The 21,139-nt window shown below is 43.5% G+C and overlaps 3 protein-coding genes across 8 annotated transcripts; 1 reads left to right on the forward strand and 2 right to left on the reverse strand.

Moving 5' to 3' along the window:
- Positions 1-5,423: 5,423 nt before the first annotated feature.
- Positions 5,424-12,522, forward strand: LOC100383438 (uncharacterized). The gene is made up of 12 exons (NM_001362084.1): positions 5,424-5,894; positions 7,897-8,006; positions 8,089-8,394; positions 8,652-8,764; positions 8,872-9,202; positions 9,280-9,495; positions 9,582-9,818; positions 10,409-10,594; positions 10,905-11,045; positions 11,600-11,868; positions 11,967-12,048; positions 12,188-12,522. Exons 1-12 carry the CDS (start codon positions 5,663-5,665, stop codon positions 12,305-12,307), a joined length of 2,343 nt encoding a protein of 780 aa, NP_001349013.1. The 5' UTR covers positions 5,424-5,662; the 3' UTR covers positions 12,308-12,522.
- LOC100274944 (uncharacterized) lies at positions 12,517-13,644 on the reverse strand. The gene is given in 2 exon segments (NM_001322245.1): positions 12,517-13,349; positions 13,462-13,644. Coding segments are annotated over 2 exon segments (717 nt in total). The 5' UTR covers positions 13,516-13,644; the 3' UTR covers positions 12,517-12,686.
- A 74-nt stretch (positions 13,645-13,718) lies between these two features.
- LOC100194159 (uncharacterized) lies at positions 13,719-14,949 on the reverse strand. Of its 6 annotated transcripts, none has more exons than XM_008669047.4 (4): positions 14,664-14,937; positions 14,466-14,530; positions 14,149-14,383; positions 13,724-14,051 (listed from the first exon to the last, which is right to left on the reverse strand). In XM_008669047.4, exons 1-4 carry the CDS (start codon positions 14,740-14,742, stop codon positions 14,026-14,028), a joined length of 405 nt encoding a protein of 134 aa, XP_008667269.1. In that variant the 5' UTR covers positions 14,743-14,937; the 3' UTR covers positions 13,724-14,025. The 6 variants fall into 6 exon arrangements, with proteins under 6 accessions (XP_008667266.1, XP_008667265.1, XP_008667269.1 ...); NM_001357859.1 differs by having other exon boundaries at positions 13,756-14,051; positions 14,502-14,530; positions 14,664-14,924; XM_008669044.4 differs by having other exon boundaries at positions 13,719-14,383.
- Between the last annotated feature and the right edge of the window lie 6,190 nt (positions 14,950-21,139).

Genomic DNA, 21,139 nt, shown 5'->3' on the forward strand with positions numbered 1-21,139 from the left:
TCAACGGAGATATCTACTTTATCATTTTGGTGGTTGGCTTTGCAAACGTATCCTCGCTCCCATTTCCCTCTGCTGACTCCGTGGCCCCAAGCAGAATGACACACGGCTCAGCACAGCAGCCCGATATGTGCTGGTGCCAAAGTGTTTGGCTTTATCCAGGCGTGGGAGCCCCGGTGATGTGGCCCTGCGAGCGGAAGGGGTACACAGGTGGGGCCCTGACGACGTGGTGGTGCCGTCCAGCCGGGAATCTCATGGGACCGCGGTCTGTGCACCACGACAATTGTTTTGGATTCCGCACCACGGCGGGCGGGCGGGTGGGCGTGTCGACGGTGGGTCACGGTCAGAGCTGTGGACTTGAGAGTGGGTGGGTGGAGGTGGTGACTAGCGGTTGCTCCTATCAGGCTATCATGCCCGCCAAACTCCGATCACGCAGCCCCCTTATCGTTATCCGCACCGTGAATTCGTCTCAGTCTCACCCCTGGTGTGATCTGAGTCTGACCCTAATCCTATGGCGCCAGCTAATCAGCTGCTACCTGCTATGCTAGTAGTAGTATTTGCCAAGTTGGAGCGCACAGGGATATATATATTACTAGACTAGAGAGTGGAGAAGGTATATCCTTGCCATTTTGTTTTCGATTTCCTCCTTTGTCTAATAAAAAAAATTGAATTAGACTAGTACATTATTATATGGGTCGCTGTCCGTGTGTTCATCTATTCCCACTCATACAAAAGGCGGATCCCATTTGGCTTCTAAATTTCCACTCAATCAACATTATTGGGAGGCGTATAACACTTCCATTGGTCATAATTAAGGTTGAACTGCAGCCACTTTAGAAATGGGCAGAGGCTTTCCTATGTGCCATTATAAAAAACTATGATTTTATATAAGATATTAAAATTTTGATCGCCTATACATGCCGTTAATCTGATTTCTCTCTCTCTCCATACCGCTTCAATTGTATCGTATTTGGCTCTAGCAGTACAAACTACGGTACAAATAGTCTAAAACACCCTCAACTCTGAATATACTATTGTTCTAAAGGGGGAAAAATATATACCAACTCGAGATCCAATACCACTTGATATAGACATGTTTTGATCTTCTAATAGATATGGTACCTTCGATTAATGGAGAACTCGATATTCGCGGTATAGGCTTCAAACCAAGTATAATTTAGAACACACAATTGTACACCACTACTTTATTGGTTATTAACCAAGCACAATGTGATTGACCTTGCCGAAAAGGCTTCCCTACAAGTGAGACGAGAACATAGGCAAAAATAAGATATATGAAAAATGAAATTACAAGTATGTAGGAAGTATATGAGTTGACAATATGTTCAAAGAACTGGTCAACATAGTCTGACAAGATCAAAAGTAGGGCACTTAGTTAACAACAATCAATCTCGACGATACAAGTGTGGCAAATAATGCATGTTTCATGAGGGAAAAAATGCAATCAAACCCTAACCCTAATAAGATCGGTGGTGGCTAATTATAGGGCCTTAGGCATCATTCCCCTGAGTGTGCCCCTAATGGGTTCTAAGATGATACAAGGCCCAACAGACCAAAAGATGATGCCACACACACCATGATAGATTCTAGATGTTTACTGGTTTCGATGGTTCTCATTGACTTAGAATGAATTTTAATGTCAAACTAAATCCATTTGTTAGCTTATCAAAGTATATTTCCATGCTTATGTGGATCATCGAAAATGGAGTCCATATACATATGTGTCAATTTTTTATGTGTGCTGCTCTTGAACTACAAGATGACATGGACTTGATTTGAGTCTCCACCTTGGTGACTCGAACCAGATAAGCTTTGAACCTCCTCGATTTGGGCATCCTTGCTGATCTCTTTGACCTCCACATGATTCTCCAAGCACTATTATATTAATGGAGGTCATGTCCTCATCACTCATATTCTTTGTAGAGTTGAGAAGAGTTTTCCTGCTGGTGAATCATAATATGTGCCACAATATTATGGATCTCCTTTCTCACAGCTTAGGTGTGTTGCTTAGAGGGAATAGCTAAGTTAATGTCGTCAATATCTCCTTTCAATGGGTAATACTCAAGCATGATATGCTCCTTGCAAGTGCACTCGAGAGAGTCGATGAGCTTAGTTAATCATTGACAATTTCATCATAAGCCTTCTTATGAGACTCATCAAGATCTTCATAGGTGACCGGTTCTCCAACTCCTAATGGGCTAATATTAGAGAAATCACCAAACATGGTTGATCATGACTACTTAGAGCTTATGGTGTCGGCGAAGATCATTGCCGACACCATGCGTTGGCCCTAGACCGACTACTTCACATGCGTCGGCCTAAACTCTAAACCCTAAACCCTATAAAAGGGGTTAGACTCCTATTGGACCCATAACTTTCTCAACCTTTTGGCTCAGATAAGGTGTAATATCTAATATGTGGACCATATGTTTATTCCAATATTAAATTTATTTTTATATGCATTAAATATGATTGTGTGGCGTCGCAACATACGTACTCTGTACTAGTTAAGTATGAAATTGTGTGTATTTAGATGAAAATTGTGAAACCAAACTAAAAGTAGGTAGGGAGTGAATCAATGGCAGGTAGGGAGTAAACGGACCGAGTTTGTGTAAGTGTGTGTTCGGTTGTCCAGAAATGGACATAAAATCGTTTAAGGTGATCAAAACTTATATAAATTAGAGAAATAAATAGGCTATAAATTATTCCATAACTCCATTCCCGAGAAAGACAAACGGCCCCTAAAGGCTACTCGTACCTGAGAGAATAAGCAGATCTGATGCAGAATCACAGATTATATTTATTTTTTCTCTGGGATGATAAGAGCATATCTGAGAGCTCTGCAGAAGTCTCCCATAAATCAAGTTTTTGGGGAGAACATACAAAACGTGTCTCCAACAGTTCTCCTAAAATATTCCTAACCTTTTCATAGCTTTTAAAACTCTCTCATTTGTAGCTATAAATAAGGTTTTTTTTCTTCCGAGAAACGATCTACTGTTTTAAGGAATCTGTGAAAGGATTAAAATATATCCACTAATTTTTAAGATATTTCTTAAAACTGATTTTCAGAAATTATTTTCTGGAGAGTTCTTGGAAATGATCTACTCGAACCCGGTCCGTGTCGATGAGCTTGTGTGCCCAGTGCCCGCTCTCGATCATTCACAGGTGCCACACTCGCATGCGCCGACAACAATCATATTTTAACCACTAGCTGCTGTAATTCCGCGATAAAAAAATATACGTTTGAGCAATGAGCAGTTCATTTTTTTAGGATCATAGCCCATGATACGATGCCTGCTGCGCTGCCATGCCGAAATATTCTCCTCGTATATGTGACAAGCAGGACAGACAAAAGTGCCTTCTGGTGCATGGACAACTGAGCATGACCAGTACTATTGGTTTTTCGACTTCTTGAGAAAAAAAAGAGAAATCAAAATAGCGTGTATGCGGAGCCATCTTTGCTAATATGGTCTACAACCAGATTTTTATATATATGATCGTATAAAATATTATTTTGTATTTTAAGATAACAGTAAATCTGTCACTACTTTGGCATGCATTTAAAAATACATATAAAAAAGAGTGTAATGTCATATGTTTTAGAGTCGAAAAAATGCACTGCCACATCTTAGCTGATGACATACGTTTTTTTTTGAAAAAACACATAAAAAAGAGTGTAATGACTAATGACATGTTTTAGAGTAGAAAAAAAATGCACCGCAACATGTGAGCTGCTACCTGAGTTTCACGTGGTGTTAACAATGGAGTAATTTCTGTCACATGGATAATGCTGCTCTACCCCTTTTTACTTACTAGGAGGTAATGCCTAAAAAATATGAGCCGTTGATTTTTTTACCTTTTATTTTGAAATTAATCATTTAACTAATACAGGAAAAGAGAAACGAAACATTGTCAGATCCCCACGTCACACAGGAGACAACGAGCGAGGGCACCTTCTTTCCATGCACACCCTTTTTCACCTGGCGTGTCTCCTTCCTTCTTTTATGGTTGTACACTTGTAATCTTTCTTTAATTTCTTTTTATAGATTTTAACTTATTTCTACAGATAATTAAATACCATGTACGTAGGTATAGTTTTGATTATGTTTGATACATTAGTAAACCACTAAAATATTTATTAATAATTATGTTATTTGTTGTGTTTCTTTAAACCAAATGTGTACGTATGACACATATAGCTTATGTTAATTAAATTATGTCATAACTAAAGTTGTACAAATAAAAAGATTTTACCACAGTTAAGTAAATCGTGCACGCATCAACTAGATCTAAAGAAATAATTTTATACTTAAGTTTACACAAATTACAATTCAATAAATATATATTTCAGCTATCCTAGGAAGTAAATAGGTGATTTTGGCCATCCACTCTAATCAAGTAAATGGTCACATTTTTTTACGAGTACCACAACAAGCCTCCTATCACATTTTTATTAGTAGGTCCATAATGTAATAAGAGAGCTTAATGTACGATTTTGTGATAGGCGCACCTTGACTGCAATGTCATGTAGATTTATGGCTTGTTGTGTGCGAGATGGGATTCCGTACTTCAACATCATTTTACAACGACATCTACCAGAAAATGTTACATGAAAACAGTTTCAACTAATTCAAGCTAGTTTCTTTTTTTTGGGGGTAAAAATGTTTTGAGGAGAAGGTTTAAACCGAGCCTGCTTTTTATTGAGCAAGATAAGCTACTGTATCATATGAGAAAGAATATAGACCAAAATGCTATTTGTAGAATCTGAAATTTATTAATAGACACCTAATCGAAGTGTATGTTTCCTCGGTTCTAAAGTAGTTGAACCCAGAAAGTTTTTAAAAAAATAAAAAAGTTGTGATGAAAGAAAATAACAAGAGAGATAGAAAGAATTGTGAAATGATAGATCTAGACCAAAACCTTTTTTTGTATAATCTAAAATTTAATAATTATTTACTTCGATGGTTCTAAAATAGTTTAATAAAAAAATAAAGGAAATGAAAAAGGTTGATGAAAATAAAATAAAGAGAGATAGAAACATTTGTGAAATGATTTTTTATCCCATTATACATACACAAACACAAAATCGGAGTAGATTCCAGAATTTTCCAGGCCAATTAGTACCCGTCGCCTTAATGCAAAAGCGATAACCTAATCGCAACAAGAATAGAAAAATGAAAACGCAAAAAAAAAAAACAGAACAATCCAGCCCATCCACAGCGCCTTTCCCCTGCCTTTCTATAAAATCCACGTGAGGCCCCGACGCATCGCTCTCCAAATCACTCGACGCAGCAGGCAGCACACAACCCAACACTACTCTCCCTCCCAGTCTCGCCAACGCCACCACCCCCACCATTCCAAACCCCCGTCTCCCACCGGCTGCCGTTTCCCTCCCCCCTCCCTCCCTGCCTCCCTCGGCGGCTCCTCGCGGACGGAGAGAACCCCGCTCCCTTGCCTAGGGTTCCCGGAACCCTAGCCCCGATCCGTACGCGCGAGGGTCCCCGGCGACGAGGAGGCTGCTGTGAGGGGAGGGGGCAGAAGGCGCGGGAGGCGGAGGCCTGTGCTGTATGTCAGATCGTGGGAGCCGGCGAGGCGGAGGCGGAGGAGGAGACTACGGACACGGTCAGCTCGCGAACCCGCTCCAATGGCCGCAGCTAAGGAAAAGGCGTCGGTATGCTGCCGCGATGCGCCCGCGCGTGTCGCTGGCGCCCCAGTCGTCCCCATGCGCGCGATCGCCGCGTCCCCGGTCGGCAAGGTCGTCGCCCTCGCCGCGGGAGGCGGTGAGCGCGTTTCTGCGTCGGCTGCTGGCTCAAGCGGCGCCGTGATCGAGGAGATCGCCGCGGTCCAGCCCACCACCGCGAAGGCATCCTCCAAAGGTAGCCGCCCGTAATCGCCGCTACCTCCCTCCATCTCCTTGGAATCTATTGATTGAGTCACGACTAATGTTACGGGAGTTCCCTGCCGTGCATGGATCTTAAATTAGGTGAGGCATGCCATGATGGGTGTTTCTGCCGATCACGATTTTTGGTGAGCTTAGATGTTGATTGTGGAAACGCAATCTGGTAGCAGTCCATCGTTTCGTGCGCATGCAAAGCAGAGGATGCAGATTAGCTTGTAGGATCTGCCAGGTTCAGATACGTGGATGATATTTGCACCAACAATATAGGAGTAGTTCTCGTGTGCATACGACCAGATTGTACATATTAGTAGGTCTTGAAATCTGGGCGCGTGGAAAATTATATCTTGTAGAGGCAAATTGTGGTTTACTCTGACTGGCTAACAGGTTAAGTGATGATTGGAGCACGGGTTTGATGTGATGTCTAAGACCACGGAGCCATACTAGTCGGTCTTAGCTGTCACAAATATAAAAATATAGTCACGCTTTGTAGCCTACCGTTCATAACTGTGCAACAGTTTGGTGCTCCAATTTTTCCTCTCTCTTTGATCACTAGTTGTAGTGATCAACTTGTTTTTTACTTCCGCATATGACGAGGTTTCCGCCTTTCCGGTAGGTAAGTGATCAAAATCTCCCAACCTGGATAAATGATGTCAGCTTGCCGACGGACGCATATGCTGTATGTTTTTAAGTTCTTTTTTGGATCATATATATATGTCAACAGAGTTTTTGGCATTCGCCACTAGCTTAGCTGGCGTAGCATGCTGTTTCACCCAGTTCACATGGTGCGCTGTGAGCTCGTCTCATTGTGTTCGTAGTAGCGTTTTCGGGGATTCTGAATTGATGAGGTGCACGCTAGTTTCCCCTGTATTGTTGTCTAGCCTGTCTGCATGCTGCTACCCCTGTAAGGTTCACAGGATGCTCGAGGTGATGCTGACTTCGATGTTGTTTTTCTATATGTAACAGGAAAATGACATTATATCAACCTTAACTTTTGTGTCAAGTATGAACCAAAAATATAATTAAGGATTTGAGAGATCCTTTTTGATATTCTCTTATGAGCAGATGTACTTTCTGTAGAAAGTGTAACAGTTTTTTTTACAAACGTGGAAAGTATAAATGATTTTTTTTTCACAAAAAACTGTCTGAATAGTACCTTTTAAATGATGTGACATGTTTCTGTGAAAATAACCATTTTACATTTATAAACCACTAGATTTTTATTCCTGTTGACCATCAACTTTATTATGAAGAAGTGAAGTATGAGCAATGGTTGATACTATGTGCCTAATCTAATGAGGTCATAGTGTTGGTGATTTTGTCGTTGCTGTGAACTGAAAAAAGGACATAAGTTAGATGCCTAGAGCCAGGACATGGGCACTGTTGGTTTGGTACTTTGGTTACACAATATTTTTAAGTGAGAATTGGATATTTGCCATTACAACAAAAGGATTTCACAAAATTGCCATCAGACCCATATTTTAGACTTAGATGAACCCGCAATTTATAGATACAATGCTAATTATAAAAGGATGCAATGTTTTGAGTGGCAAATACCAATTATTTCATTTTTAAGACTTTCATTTATACTGCATGGTCAACGCTATTACCGTTTCTTATCTATTGCTGTAGAGAGAGGTGAACAACAATATATGTCTATTAGTTGGTACCTCGTCTGACCCCTGATAAGCATGTGCCAAATTATCTATTTTGAAAGCTTGACCTATGCTAAAATTCTCATTCTATTCATGGTTCTTTGTGATTGGTCCATGTGTATTAAAGGTGTTTGTGTAAGAAGTTCATTATGCATCACCTGCCTCATATTCTTCCTTATTGGTCATCACCAAAAGTGGACAAGCCTGCTTGACATGGTTCTCTGTATTTACCATTTTCAACAGCCTATAACCTAGATAGACACATACTATTTGAAATGTGTACCATGTGTTAACTGAACTACTGTTTATCTTGAGAAAAAAATGCAGGGATACCAATAATGACAAGAGCCCAGAGGTGTCACCCTTTGGACCCATTATCTGCTGCTGAAATTGCAGTTGCTGTAGCAACTGTAAGAGTTGCTGGAAGATCTCCTGAGGTATGCCAACATAATTTATACGTAGGCTTTTCCATGCAATCTTGAAAATAAGAAGTTGACAATAAAAGTTCTATGGTCGTAGGAAAGAGACAGCATGCGCTTTGTTGAAGCTGTGCTGTTGGAGCCAGAAAAGAATGTTGTGGCACTGGCCGACGCCTACTTCTTTCCACCTTTCCAACCATCACTGCTCCCTAGAAGCAAAGGTTCTGCTGTTATTCCAAGCAGGCTACCTCCTAGGAGGGCCAGACTTGTTGTCTATAACAAACAATCAAATGAGACAAGTATTTGGATAGTGGAACTATCTGAAGTGCATGCCGCTACTAGGGGTGGACATCACAGAGGGAAGGTGATATCATCTGAAGTTATTCCGGATGTTCAACCTGCCATGGTATGTTGACTGATTTTGTTCAGAATTCTTCATGCCTTGTGACTATTTGTCTCAATCTGCTGATGACTTGGTTCATGTAAATGTATGTAATGGTCTATTATTATTTCACTATGGTATCTGTTTGTTTTTTCAAACATTCATGTTACCGAGCTAGTTGAATTTATGGAAGCTATGAGAAGTGGTGTGGATGGCATGGATCGTGTTACTCAACTATTTTAAAATTTTATCTGCTATTTATTTTTTTTTATCTTTGACAGGATGCTATGGAGTATGCTGAATGTGAGGCTACTGTCAAAAGTTATCCTCCATTTATTGAAGCTATGAAGAGAAGAGGTGTGGATGACATGGATCTTGTTATGGTGGATGCTTGGTAATTTATATATAAGGGCTTTCTTGGGCTAAAATTTTCCTATTTTGCTATGTTTCAACTTGCATCATCATATTTGTAAATTGAAAGGAAAGTTATTAAATTGTCAGGTGTGCTGGCTACTACAGCGAAGCTGATGCTCCTAGTCGCAGACTTGGCAAGCCTTTGATATTTTGCAGAACTGAGAGTGATAGCCCCATGGAGAATGGTTATGCTCGTCCTGTAGAAGGAATCCATGTTGTTGTTGATATGCAGAATAATGCTGTGATAGAGTTTGAAGATAGGAAGTTGGTTCCTCTACCCCCTCCAGATCATTTGAGAAACTATACTCCTGGGGAGACAAGAGGAGGTGTTGATCGAAGTGATGTAAAACCACTTATCATCAATCAGCCTGAGGGTCCAAGTTTTCGAATTAATGGCTATTTTGTGGAATGGCAGAAGGTAATTGTTTGTTGAACTGCAGTGCTAGTATTAACATAATGTCTTCTGAAATAAATAACACTTAATGGTTATGGCAGTGGAACTTCCGTATTGGCTTCACCCCCAAAGAGGGTTTGGTTATCTATTCTGTTGCTTATGTTGATGGTAGCCGTGGACGTAGACCTATAGCACATAGGCTGAGCTTTGTTGAGATGGTTGTTCCTTATGGAGATCCAAGTGAACCACATTATCGCAAGAATGCATTTGATGCTGGAGAAGATGGACTTGGAAAAAATGCTCATTCTCTTAAGAAGGTTATTTTATTCAGTTCTTGATGTGTATACTTTGACGTTCAAAATTTTTCTTTGATTTGACTATGCTCTTTAACCTTTTTGTGCAGGGATGCGATTGCTTGGGCTACATAAAATATTTTGATGCACATTTCACAAACTTCACTGGTGGTGTGGAGACAATTGAGAACTGTGTTTGTTTGCATGAGGAGGATCATGGGATCCTTTGGAAACATCAAGACTGGAGAACTGGTTTAGCAGAAGTAAGGCGGTCAAGGAGGCTCACTGTTTCATTTATCTGTACAGTTGCAAACTATGAGTATGGTTTTTACTGGCACTTCTATCAGGTAATATTTCATTTCCTCTTATAATGTTACAAAGTAAGTACCATTTACCTACAATACCCAATATATATATTATCTATACAAGTTGATTACCGCTCACTGATGGGTTTTAGTGATTAAATGTTCTTAAAAATTTCTGAAGCTTTTTCCGCGATCATGTCTAAGCACATTTTTCTTAAAAATGTTACTTCATTTCAAAGGAATTGAAATTTACTCAATAGAGTAGGTTATTTGGTTTGGAATTTGACATTCCACCACTTTCCCAACTTATAGATATAAGCCTATAACACGCTCATAGGATGATGTGTAGAAATTGATTTTATGTATATATTTCTATTTTCTACTCTGCAACTTATAACACGCTATTCGGCTCACTACTCTATAGTAGAAATTTAACATATAAATATCTTCCACATATGGCCAACATTAATATACGATTAAATTATGTATACCATATTAGCTTAATTGTTCTATGCCTAAATTAGGATTATTAGAATGGAATTCAATTCTAAGGATCCAAACGGGGACTAAGAGGAAATAATTTTCTGAAGCTTCAAAGTTTTGTAATTATTTGTTGATCCTCTTGGTTGCAGGATGGGAAAATAGAGGCAGAAGTAAAGCTTACTGGAATTCTCAGTTTAGGGGCCTTGATGCCTGGGGAATCGAGGAAATATGGCACAACTATTGCCCCTGGTCTGTATGCACCAGTTCATCAGCATTTCTTTGTTGCCCGTATGGACATGGCTGTTGATTGCAAACCTAATGAAGCTCATAACCAGGTTGGGGGTTGCCATCTATTTGCACCTTTTTTTTAATCAATCAAATCGCTCACAAAAATCGTTTGCAATCTGAATGGGACCACACAAAATTCAATTATATATTTACATTAGATACACGAAGGGCAGACCTGTTGCTGGGAAAAGGTTTGCCTCAATTTGCCCCTTCCTAGGCCATAAGTGTATGCTTTGTAGACCTTAAGTGTGTAAAAGTAATTACCACTGCACATTGCATGATATCAATCTGTCTTCATCCAATGGAGATCCCTGTATTCCATATTGAAGCCATTGTGATTGATCATTTTTCGTGCAGGTGGTTGAGGTTAATGTTAAAGTGGAAAGTGCAGGCACACATAATGTGCATAATAATGCTTTCTATGCTGAAGAGAAGTTGCTCAAATCTGAGTTGCAAGCAATGCGTGATTGCGACCCTTCATCTGCCCGCCACTGGATTGTAAGAGCTGTTTTTCTTGTTTTAACCTTTTGTTATTCCTACCAGTACTGTTGTACCATTACATTATGCATTTAATACCTGTTCATTATCTTTATGCTTATGCAATTCAATAACGATGGCAATAACTGACTTAGCTGCTCTCTTTTGAGTTGTGACAACGGATGCATTTTTCTTTTGTCCTTTGCATGTTCGTTAGTATTTGTATCACTAATGATCTTGTCTCAACCAAGCCATGTTTAGGACTGATCCAACTCTATAAAAGTTGATGTAGTTGGTGGAACATGTCGTTAGGTTCTCTAGAAAATAGTGGAGCTAGAGTTATAAACTTTTAAAAGACATTTAAACAAGTCATTTTGTTTATTATTTAGATTTAAAAATATTTTTAAAAACTATTTAAATTTAAATTATAGCTCCACTCTGGATCTGGAATCTGGAGCCATCCCAAACACCATGTCCTTAATAGATGTCGTGAGAAGACAAATCACAAATACAGCCAAAATAAATTTAATGTGTGCGCTATCCTGCCAGCTCATTTTACTTTGCATTCCTTTCAGGTACGCAACACACGAACTGTGAATCGGACGGGGCAGCCAACTGGCTACAGGCTCGTACCTGGTTCGAACTGCCTGCCTTTGGCTCTGCCTGAGGCGAAATTTCTGAGGAGGGCTGGGTTCTTGAAGCACAACCTCTGGGTCACTCAATACAAGCGTGGCGAGATGTTCCCTGGAGGGGAGTTTCCCAACCAGAATCCTCGCATCCATGAGGGTCTGCCAACATGGGTCAAGAATGATAGGCCTCTGGAGGAAACCGACATTGTTCTCTGGTACTTCATAACAGACCATTTGCTGTTATGAAGAATTTGGAACTGCTGTTCAGATTACATCTTACAAAAACTGATAAAACCTTGTTCTGCATCTGCAGGTACGTGTTCGGGCTCACCCATATCCCCAGGCTAGAAGATTGGCCAGTCATGCCGGTGGAGCACATAGGCTTCATGCTCATGGTATCAGCTTTACTTTTTTTTTTTCAGTATATCCTGTCATAGGCAGTGAACCATCGGGACCCTTTGTTGCTTCTTCGCAAAGAGATGGTTAGCCTAACTTTGGTCGTTTCTAATGGCTAATGATGTTTCTGCCCTGCAGCCACATGGATTCTTCAACTGCTCGCCTGCGGTCGACGTGCCTCCCAGCTCGTCCGATGCGGATGTCAAGGAAGCCGAGTCGCCCAAGGCCATCCAGAATAGCCTCATATCGAAGCTGTGAGCTTTGCTGTTCTGCCGAGGAAAAAGGATCCGCGCGCGGCTGCTCTCCCTACTATTTTTTTATCGTATTCCGCGAGTAAAAAGGAAAACTGCTCGATGTCCTTTTGTTTGTTGCTTGGTAATACCGTTCTGTTTGCTATAATTATCGATCAGCGGGATGTGAAGTACTGTTTACATTGCTCGCGTTCTAATAAAGTACTGTTTGGACTTGCTTAACACCACATTGCATATATTTTGCCTCCCTGTTCGTGCGTTCAGTTACATTTCGCCGACCTATTATTTGAATGTCTCCACCTTTGTGCACAAAAATGCGAACAGTAACATGTCTGTCAATCTCTATTATTGCCTGCCTTTTCAATCAGTTCCAGAAAACATGTCTGTCAATCTCTATTATTGTCTCCGTTTGCATCACTCCACTCCGACTCGTCCGTCAACTGCCGTGGCGGATCGTGGTCCAAGAAGTCCTTCACGCTGGCCGGGAACGCAACGGCTGCCGTGTCGGCGGCAGCCCTGGCGAGCAGCAGGTGCGCCAGCCTCGCGGGCTCCCTGCCTCCCCCACGGTGGTAATGGCGGATCCAGGCGTCCAGCCTCCCCTTCTCCCTGTCGCACTTGGGGCCGACCACGCCCACGACCTTGGCCAGGAACCCGTCGGCGCCGCTGCAGTCGCACCCGCCTCCGTCGTCGTCGCGGCGGCTGCTGCCACCGCCGCCGGATGACAGGCCGAGCAGCTCCATGAGCCGCGCGATGTCCTCCTCATCGCCGTCGCCGCCGCCATCGTTGTCGTCGTCTTCCTGTTGGATGTGCTTGCCCTCCTGGGTGGCGGCGGTGAGGAAGTCCAGCGCCGGGCCGCTGCTGCTGCCGGGCGCTGGTGCGGGTGCTGCTGGGTCGAGGAAGAGGAGTGGGGAGGCGGTCATGGTGTCCGAGAATGGCGACGCCTCGGTTTGGCGCGTCGTTGCCGTTGCCTTTGCTGTAGCTGGCGGCGGCGGGCTCTCCTTCTGCTCCTGATGTTGCTGCTCCGACTCCGACGCCAGCCGGTCTTCCACCTGGAGGAGCGCAGACGAAGAGAGCTACCGGCGTCAGGGCCGAGGGAGGGCGGCGGCTTTGTCTGCGATGAGAGAAGAGAAGAGGAGGAGGGGAAAACGGTTCGGGGCCCACCCGCTGGAGGCAGGAGAAGAAGCCGGCGTGCCGCGAGAAAGGCTGCCGCCGCATCGTGCCGTCGCCGGGGACCGGAGCGGTGGTGTCGGGCGGCGCCGCGCCGCGTGGGTTGGGGGTTGCTTTTAGTTTTTCTGGCGGCGACGCGTTTAGGTAGGTCACGGTGAACGAGTACGAGACGAGAATGAGAGTGGATCGTAGATCGTTTGTGTTGTTTTGTTTCTACGGCCGCTGGAATGAACAAATCACACGCAGGCAGATCAGATCCATCGATTCCAACGTTTGAACGCAAGTGGCGAGAAAAACAAGGGGGGAAATTTGTGCAGCGCCGCTGCAATGTACTTCAAAGCACATGAATGCGAAACGGAGTATCCACGAGTTCGCTGCGAAATGTCAGCTGCAGCACGGCTACACAACACAACACAACACAACAATGTGCATTTGGTAAATTGGCAGTCGAGACTAGAAAACCAAGACTCTGCATACAGATGCAGTGGAGCCGCCACCGCCAGGCACGAATGGATCTCTCTCCTCTCCTCGTCTCTCCACTCCTCCTCACACTCCTCCTCAGTAGTATGTGCAGGAGCCATAGCCTGTGCGAAACGAGAGGGAAGCGGCATTCGATGAGAAGACAGATGGACGGACGAAGGATCTGAGAGCTTATTAGAGAGAATGAATGGGGGTACTTACTTGGGTCGGACTGCACGACGAGCGCGGAGTTGTTGAAGTAGCAGTTCCAGGGGTGCCTGCCGCTGTAGGCGTAGTAGAGGTTCATGGCGACGGCGGCGCGGGACACGGGGCTGTCCGGGTAGTAGCACGGCCCGCCCTTCTGGATCACGGCGCAGCTCACCTGGGAGCACGCGTAGTCCAGGTTCTGCGCCAGGATCTCGTTCGACGCCGACGGCTTCGCGATGCACCACGTCTTCTGCAGCTCGTCGTTGGCAACCAAGTCCAACCAGATCAGTACTTAAGTATTCATTCATTTGCGAGTTGGCGGGCATACATACATAGATAGATAGAGCGTCAAGAGCCAAAGGCCGTACCTGTCCCTCCACGAGACCAACGGTGCTGCCTGCAAAACACCCGAGAGAGAGAGAGAGAGATGGTGGCCCATTCTTTTCAGACGAACGGCGTGGTGGTTCTGCTTGAGCGCAATGATCTATCTATCTATCTCATAATGATAGATGGAGTCGAGCCGAGCTCACCTGAGGTGAAGAAGTAGAGGAGCACGAGGCCCAGCGAGAGGAGCTGGAGCGACGCCGATGGCCGGTCTCCTCCCCGCATCTTGCTCCGCTACTGTGCGCTTGCACCAGGATTGGAGCTGTGAACTTTGAGAGTCGGTCAGATGTGGGGATGCGGACTGCACCGAAGAGTACTACTAGTAGGGAGGTGGAGATTGCGGAGGTGGAGATTGCGGAGAGCATTTTCAGATTGCCTTGTCGAGCAGGGTAGGGTAGGTGACAGACACTCACACCACACAGATTGCTTGCTGGGATGCATGCGCGTGCACGTTACACGCATGTGACAGCGTGAATTTGTTTAATGGCTCTCCGTCTCTCTGGCTTCTTGGACCCAAGGCAACCAACCATGTGCTTCAGCAGGATAACGAATAGTACTGCCAATGCCAATCTTGTTCGTTCCGGTCCGCGATCTCCCTCTCCCTCTCTCTCTCTCCCGTAAACTTTTGTCTTGGGCCCCTCGTCTGATCACAAAAACTGGTGGATCCACACGGTAGTACATTTTTTTGGCCCACGTTGACCAGCTCCTGGTTATTACTATTGTTTTTCTTCACAGCTTTCTCGTTTCTGTCCCCGGTCCAGTCTTTCTGATCATCTGACGTATGCTAGTCAAAGCAGGACCAATGCAGCAGCAAAAAAAAAAAAAAAAAAAAACAACAACAACAACATGGCTCATGCATTGAATCCCTTGCATGTTTCAGCCTATTGCTGTACTGAACTGAATCCCTTCCCTCCCAACAGAGCTCAGGAATTGCGACCCCTTTTTCTCTATGAACCAGAGTTTTCTCTCCACGATGGATGGCTCTGCACTGCAGTAAACAGAGATAGAGAGAGAGCCACAGCCACCCATGATTGCCAAATCATGCATTACTTTGGGCATGTTTGGTTTGTGCCTAACTACGCCACACTTTGTCTAAGGTTAGTCGTTCAAATTGAAGAACTAACCTTAGGCAGAAAAGTTAGGCAAAGTGTGACAAGTTAGGCAGGGAACCAAACATGCCCTTTGTCTGCTCCACACCCATGTGGGTTCGTTCCATCACTGTGAGATAGATCAAAAAAAAAAAAAACAAATGCCACCCGCTCCCTGGACGTAAAAGATGTCTGTCATCAGGCACTTGAAACGTACTACTACCTTGCTGCGTTCCGTATTCTTGGATGCTTTTCCATTTTGCCTTTGCTCATCAATACCTTTTCCCTTCCACTTTGCGTGAAAAAAAAAGAGAAAGATTGAACTGATTTCAGAACTGTTCTCAAGCAGCACTAGCTAGCCCATTCACACCAAGCGTACCGAGCAGACTCGCCAGTAGTCACTAATAAAAGCAAGCGAGATGAGCTCGTCAGTACTGATTCTACCATGGAGGCCCTCGACCTCGAGGGAGCATACAGCTTTTTTTAGATTGTCAAATGAACCACCCTGTTTGTTACCAGTTAACACTGGTACTGATGCAGTAGATGCCCCCCCGCATTGTTTGCTAAAGCAACCACCTTTACATTCAGACTGGCACAGCACTTACCACTCCCTTCCAATGCTTAGTTGATTGATGTCAAAAAGACAGGTGGGTTGTTTGACGTGTTCTTTACCCTTATTCCTTAGATTCATTTTCGATAGCAATAGGTTCTTTGGCACCTATTAGTTTCAATCTTCTCACCCAGCATAGAGAAACAGGGTTATAGCTAGCGCCTATCTTTACGAGTTTAACGCGACATGTCAAAGGCAGGCTTACATGTGCCAAAACAAGGCTGTCTCCCCTTATTTATCCACATTTCGAGGGAACCACAAATTAGTTTAAGGTCGACAGGCCCTGTTTCTTCGCTTGGTTTTAATCCGTACCGGTTTCTGATGCTTCTTGCTTTTGTCTCTATAAATAACAGCCACAACGGTTCTTCGAACAACTAGCTTTCATCTGGAGCAAATAGCCCCTGTATTGTCGAAGGCGAGCATTTTAACAGCCCCCTCCACCTGAACGAAACAACATCAAGAGGAGCACCTGAGCGGACAAAGTGATCTGAAATACATACACTTGCATCAAAATCATTGAACACCAGAGCGGACAAAGTGATCTGAAATACATACACTTGCATTAAAATCATTGAACACACAGACCTTCCAGTCCCGAGCTGTCCAACCGCATCCACCAGCGCCTTAACCGCACCAACAGTAAAGTACCCTGCTCCTTATTATGCGCCGTTGCCCGATTTCAGACCCACGAAGGGGCACAATTTCTTGAGTACCTACGTCTGAAGGTGCGGGTGAAACTAGCTCGGGAGCTTGCTGATGTGTCTTGTTAAACCCATATCAACAGGATAATGCCCCCGTTTGTTTTGGCTTTTCGCAGCTTCTGGCCACCAAAAGCTGCTGCGAACTGCCAAACACTCAGCTTTTCAACCAACTTCTATAAAATTCGTTTGGGTAAAAATCATTCAAAATCAACATAAACATATAATCGGTTGAGTCATCGCAATAGTAGTAATCCGTCACTTTATAGATCCTGAGTCCCATGGACAACTTTATCTTCCTTCACACGTAATCGTAATGATACTCAGATTCTCGCTACATCCAGATTTTCCCCACAACCAGATTTTCAGAAAAGCTGGTTAGAAAAAAGCTGAACCAAACAGGCCCAATGTACAATACAAATAAGAGAGAGCACGGCTTCCGCGGGACACATTAGCCTAGCCGTTCTCTCTATACCATACTATACAGACACATTATTTAGATTCTTTTTTCTTTCCTCTTCCCGCAACGGTTCCCCTAAATCCCCCTATATCCCACTCAGACATGTTTAAACGTCGGGTCAGATCGGGTCAAGGCCGGGTTGGCCCGTGCGTCCCGATTGGACGTGTCAGGTTGGGTCGGGTTTTTTTTTATTTTGGTCAGGTTTTTCAGGCTGGGTCGGGTTTTAGGTCAAAAATCACGGTCAGTTGATTGTTACGGGTCAAAAACTATGGTCTGTACCCGCCCGTCGAAACGGTCTGGTTGGGTTTTTTTGGACGGGTCGGGTTGGGTTGTTCGGGTCGGGTGGCCTATGATCTGGTCTAACCCTTCTATACTCATAAAATATCATTTTTCATACCTATTCATTATTCAATATCATTTTTCCAACTAACAAATAACGGTGTGCATGGAATCCGAGAGAAGAGGGCAGCAACAGTTAGCTCTGATTGCGGCGTGAAACTGTTTGCAGAAGGGGGAAGGGGAGTCCGTAGCGTTGGACGACGCATTAGTAACGTGCCTCTACACGTGAACATGGCAAGGAGACCGGGCCACTCGCGACATGCGCTGCAGATAGTCTTAGACTAACCGCAACGCACTCCCCTACCCAGCCCCCTCCCCTTGCATGCGGCCTGTAGGGGGCACTGCACGGCCGCAGCGGTGCCCCCTACAACGCCCCCTACGTGCCGACCCTCTTCTCTCTCCCCCAGATCTAGCGTGTCACTATTCATCACCCTAAACACTGTACTGTGGGTCCATGAGTAATTGTTAGTAGATAAAAAATTGATAGTTGGTATAGAAAATGATATTTTATAGTGGTAGTGGGGTATAGGGGGTATTTAGGGGGAGAGAGAAGAGGACCGACACGTAGAGGGCGCTGTAGGGGGCACCGCTGCGGCCATAGAGTGCCCCCTACAGCCGACATGCAAGGGGAGGGGGGCGGTAGCGTCGATCGCTGCAGTCAGTCTTAGGCTATATGCAGCAACGTCCGCTAGCCACCCCATCCCCTACTACTGCTGACGTTTAGTGTCACCCTACTGCCACAACGCACGACCCTACCTGCTCCCCTACTGGCTACAATTTGGCGCAAGCAACAATTCTCCCCTAGATGTGGTGTCGTGGCAGCTGGCCTTGCCGTAGAAGGGCGTGGATGGCAATATTTTTTAGTAGATGAAAAAATAGTAATTGATGATGAATATGCATGAAAAGTAGTATTTTATGGTTGTAGTGGGGTATGGGAGAATTTAGGGATAACCTTTACGGGAGATAAAAAAAATAGAGAGTGAAATCTTGACGACGTGACATAAAAGTGAGGTATAGATAGGGATGGCAACGGGTAAACTATCCGTGGATAGTGTCTCTGGACATCTATATCCGCGACTTATATCCGATATCCAAACTCATATCCGTTACCCGCTATGGATAACAAACAATATCCACATTCGTTACCCGCGGATAACGGATATCCGCGGATATATCCGTTTGCTCACTACACATACAATATATTTAAATCCAGCAAATTCAAACATGATATCATATTTGTCCAGCAAATTTAAATATGATAAAAACATACAGTCATACAGAATTTGTCCAGGAAATAAAATCTGATACATGTATTAAGGCATACAGCGAGCAATATAAAATTGTCTAGCAAAATCAAATCTGAATTGTTCAAATTGATGAAATTACAAACACACTAGCCATAAGAATCAACACCAAAGACCAGCTGGTTATTCAGAATCAGCAACCAACACACAAATTCTTCTTTCATGTCTTCTTTATTATCTTCAAGGCAAGACAAAAAACTAATCTTCCATCACCAGCATCTAAAATAAAGTTGCATGCACATTAGTATCTATATACTTCAAATATAACATATTGGAAAAATGAAGAAAAGTTCACCTTTAAGAGTTTGACGAAGCCAACTTTGACTGCACATCAAAGCTTCCACCATTTTAGGAGTGAGACGACTGCGATGGTCACTTAAAAGCCTGCCACTTGTAGGACGAGAGTACAAGATATTTTAACGGATATTCGAGTATTTAGGTATGGATATTGATTTTTCGTACCCGTTTCAAAAATATCCACGAATATCAAGTGCTACTTGTATCCGTATCCATGGGTACAAACTCGTACCCAAAACCGTGCCCAACGGGTTTTTTATCCGCGGGTACGCGGATAAATCACATCCATTGCCATCCCTAGGTATAGAGGGAGAAATTTAGAGAGGAGTGCTGCAGACAGACATGCTCCAACGATACCCCGGTCCCCTCCCCTGCCTGCTCGAGGGTGGTTGGAAAAGCCCCGTCGCTGTCCGATCATGCCCCCTCTGCGTCCCTGCATACGAGTGCGCCATCCATTCTTACTAGGGAGCTCTAATGTCCACCTTCCATTAATCAATATATTTAATAATGAAATTAACTCTTTTGAACTTTAATTACATATTACCAATATGTATTATGGTGTTATAAATATGATAGTATTTTCAAAACTCCAAAAACTGATGTAAAAGGATTAAATAATTCATTTAAAGAGTAAGAAGAGGTAAATATGTAAAATGATTGGAGAGGAGATGAAATAGAGAAAATAGTTGAAGGATATTTAAATATGAATAGAAAGTACGAATGGAGATTTAAAAGAGAGTTTTGGTTGAAGTTTAGGGCAGTGGAGGGTTTAGGGTTTAGAAGGCCTCTAATGCTTCACCCTGAGCCCCCACCACTCGATATGCGTGTATGGCTTTACCACGAGAAGGTCCAATGGTTCACCCTCCACTGCCCTCTCCACAGGGGGTGTTAGAAAACTCCATCTCTCGCAATGGAGAGATCTATACTTTTAACTGCAAAATTAAACTTTTTAATGTAATGACTTAATAATAATATGTATTATGGTACTATAAATATTGTACGATTTTTTAAAACCCAAAAACAATGCAGAGAAGTCAAATAACTTAGTTAAAAAGTAAAAGGGAGTTGAACAGAGGGAATTGTTGCAGAGAAGTTAAATAAGGGGAGGAATAAAAGAGATAGGTGTATATAACAATGAGTAGAAATTAGCAATAAGAGGAGAAAATATGGGGAATGGTTGGAATCAACGACGACTAGTTGTAATCTCTGACATCAGCTCCAGAAAAATGTTGCTCACACTTCATCCTACAAACCATGGAAGGTTTAAATCGTGTTTGGAAGCTTAGTATTTTTGCAGTTTTAAGGTAATATTATAGTATTTGATGATACTATGATATTGGAAGCTAAAAGGTATTTGGTTGGTACATACAAAACATAGTTTTAAATACCATAGTTTATCTAAAATTGTGGTATTTTTGAAGTTTTGGAAAGTCCACTTAGAACCTTAGTTTTGTTCAGTTCTCTCTACATATACTTTGGTTTTCCAATGCAACAAAACAGATCTTAGTTTTAAGCAATACCATAGTTTACTATGGTAAGATAATTGTCGGTGTTTCGGACCCGGGGGGTCCCTGGACCGACGAGTGAAATCGTTGCGTGCCCCTGCCCAGATGGGTTGGCGCGAGATGGAACACAAGAGGTGGGACAAGCCTTGTATTATCCTGCACCAGGGGTGCCGCTCGTATTAGGGGTTACAAGCGCGTCGTGTGAGGGAGAGAGAGAGAGAGACAGAGAGCGGGAGCCCGTTCGTCCGCTCCTTCCCCCGCGCGAACCCCCCTCAGGATGGCCCTAGACCTCCCTTTTATAGACGCAAGGAGAGGGTCCAG

The sequence above is a fragment of the Zea mays genome, chromosome 2 (assembly GCF_902167145.1).
Source record: "Zea mays cultivar B73 chromosome 2, Zm-B73-REFERENCE-NAM-5.0, whole genome shotgun sequence".
In the NCBI taxonomy this organism is placed as follows: Eukaryota; Viridiplantae; Streptophyta; class Magnoliopsida; order Poales; family Poaceae; genus Zea; species Zea mays.

Coding starts and splice junctions, on each gene's coding strand:
- LOC100383438 (NM_001362084.1), top strand. CDS start 5,663: ATGGCCGCAGCTAAGGAAAAGGCGTCGGTATGCTGCCGCGATGCGCCC. Junction 8,395..8,651: donor CGGATGTTCAACCTGCCATG/GTATGTTGACTG, acceptor TATCTTTGACAG/GATGCTATGGAGTATGCTGA. Junction 9,819..10,408: donor TTTACTGGCACTTCTATCAG/GTAATATTTCAT, acceptor TCTTGGTTGCAG/GATGGGAAAATAGAGGCAGA.
- LOC100194159 (XM_008669043.4), bottom strand. CDS start 14,882: ATGCTCTCCGCAATCTCCACCTCCGCAATCTCCACCTCCCTACTAGTA. Junction 14,384..14,663: donor CCTCTACTTCTTCACCTCAG/GTGAGCTCGGCT, acceptor GACGAGCTGCAG/AAGACGTGGTGCATCGCGAA.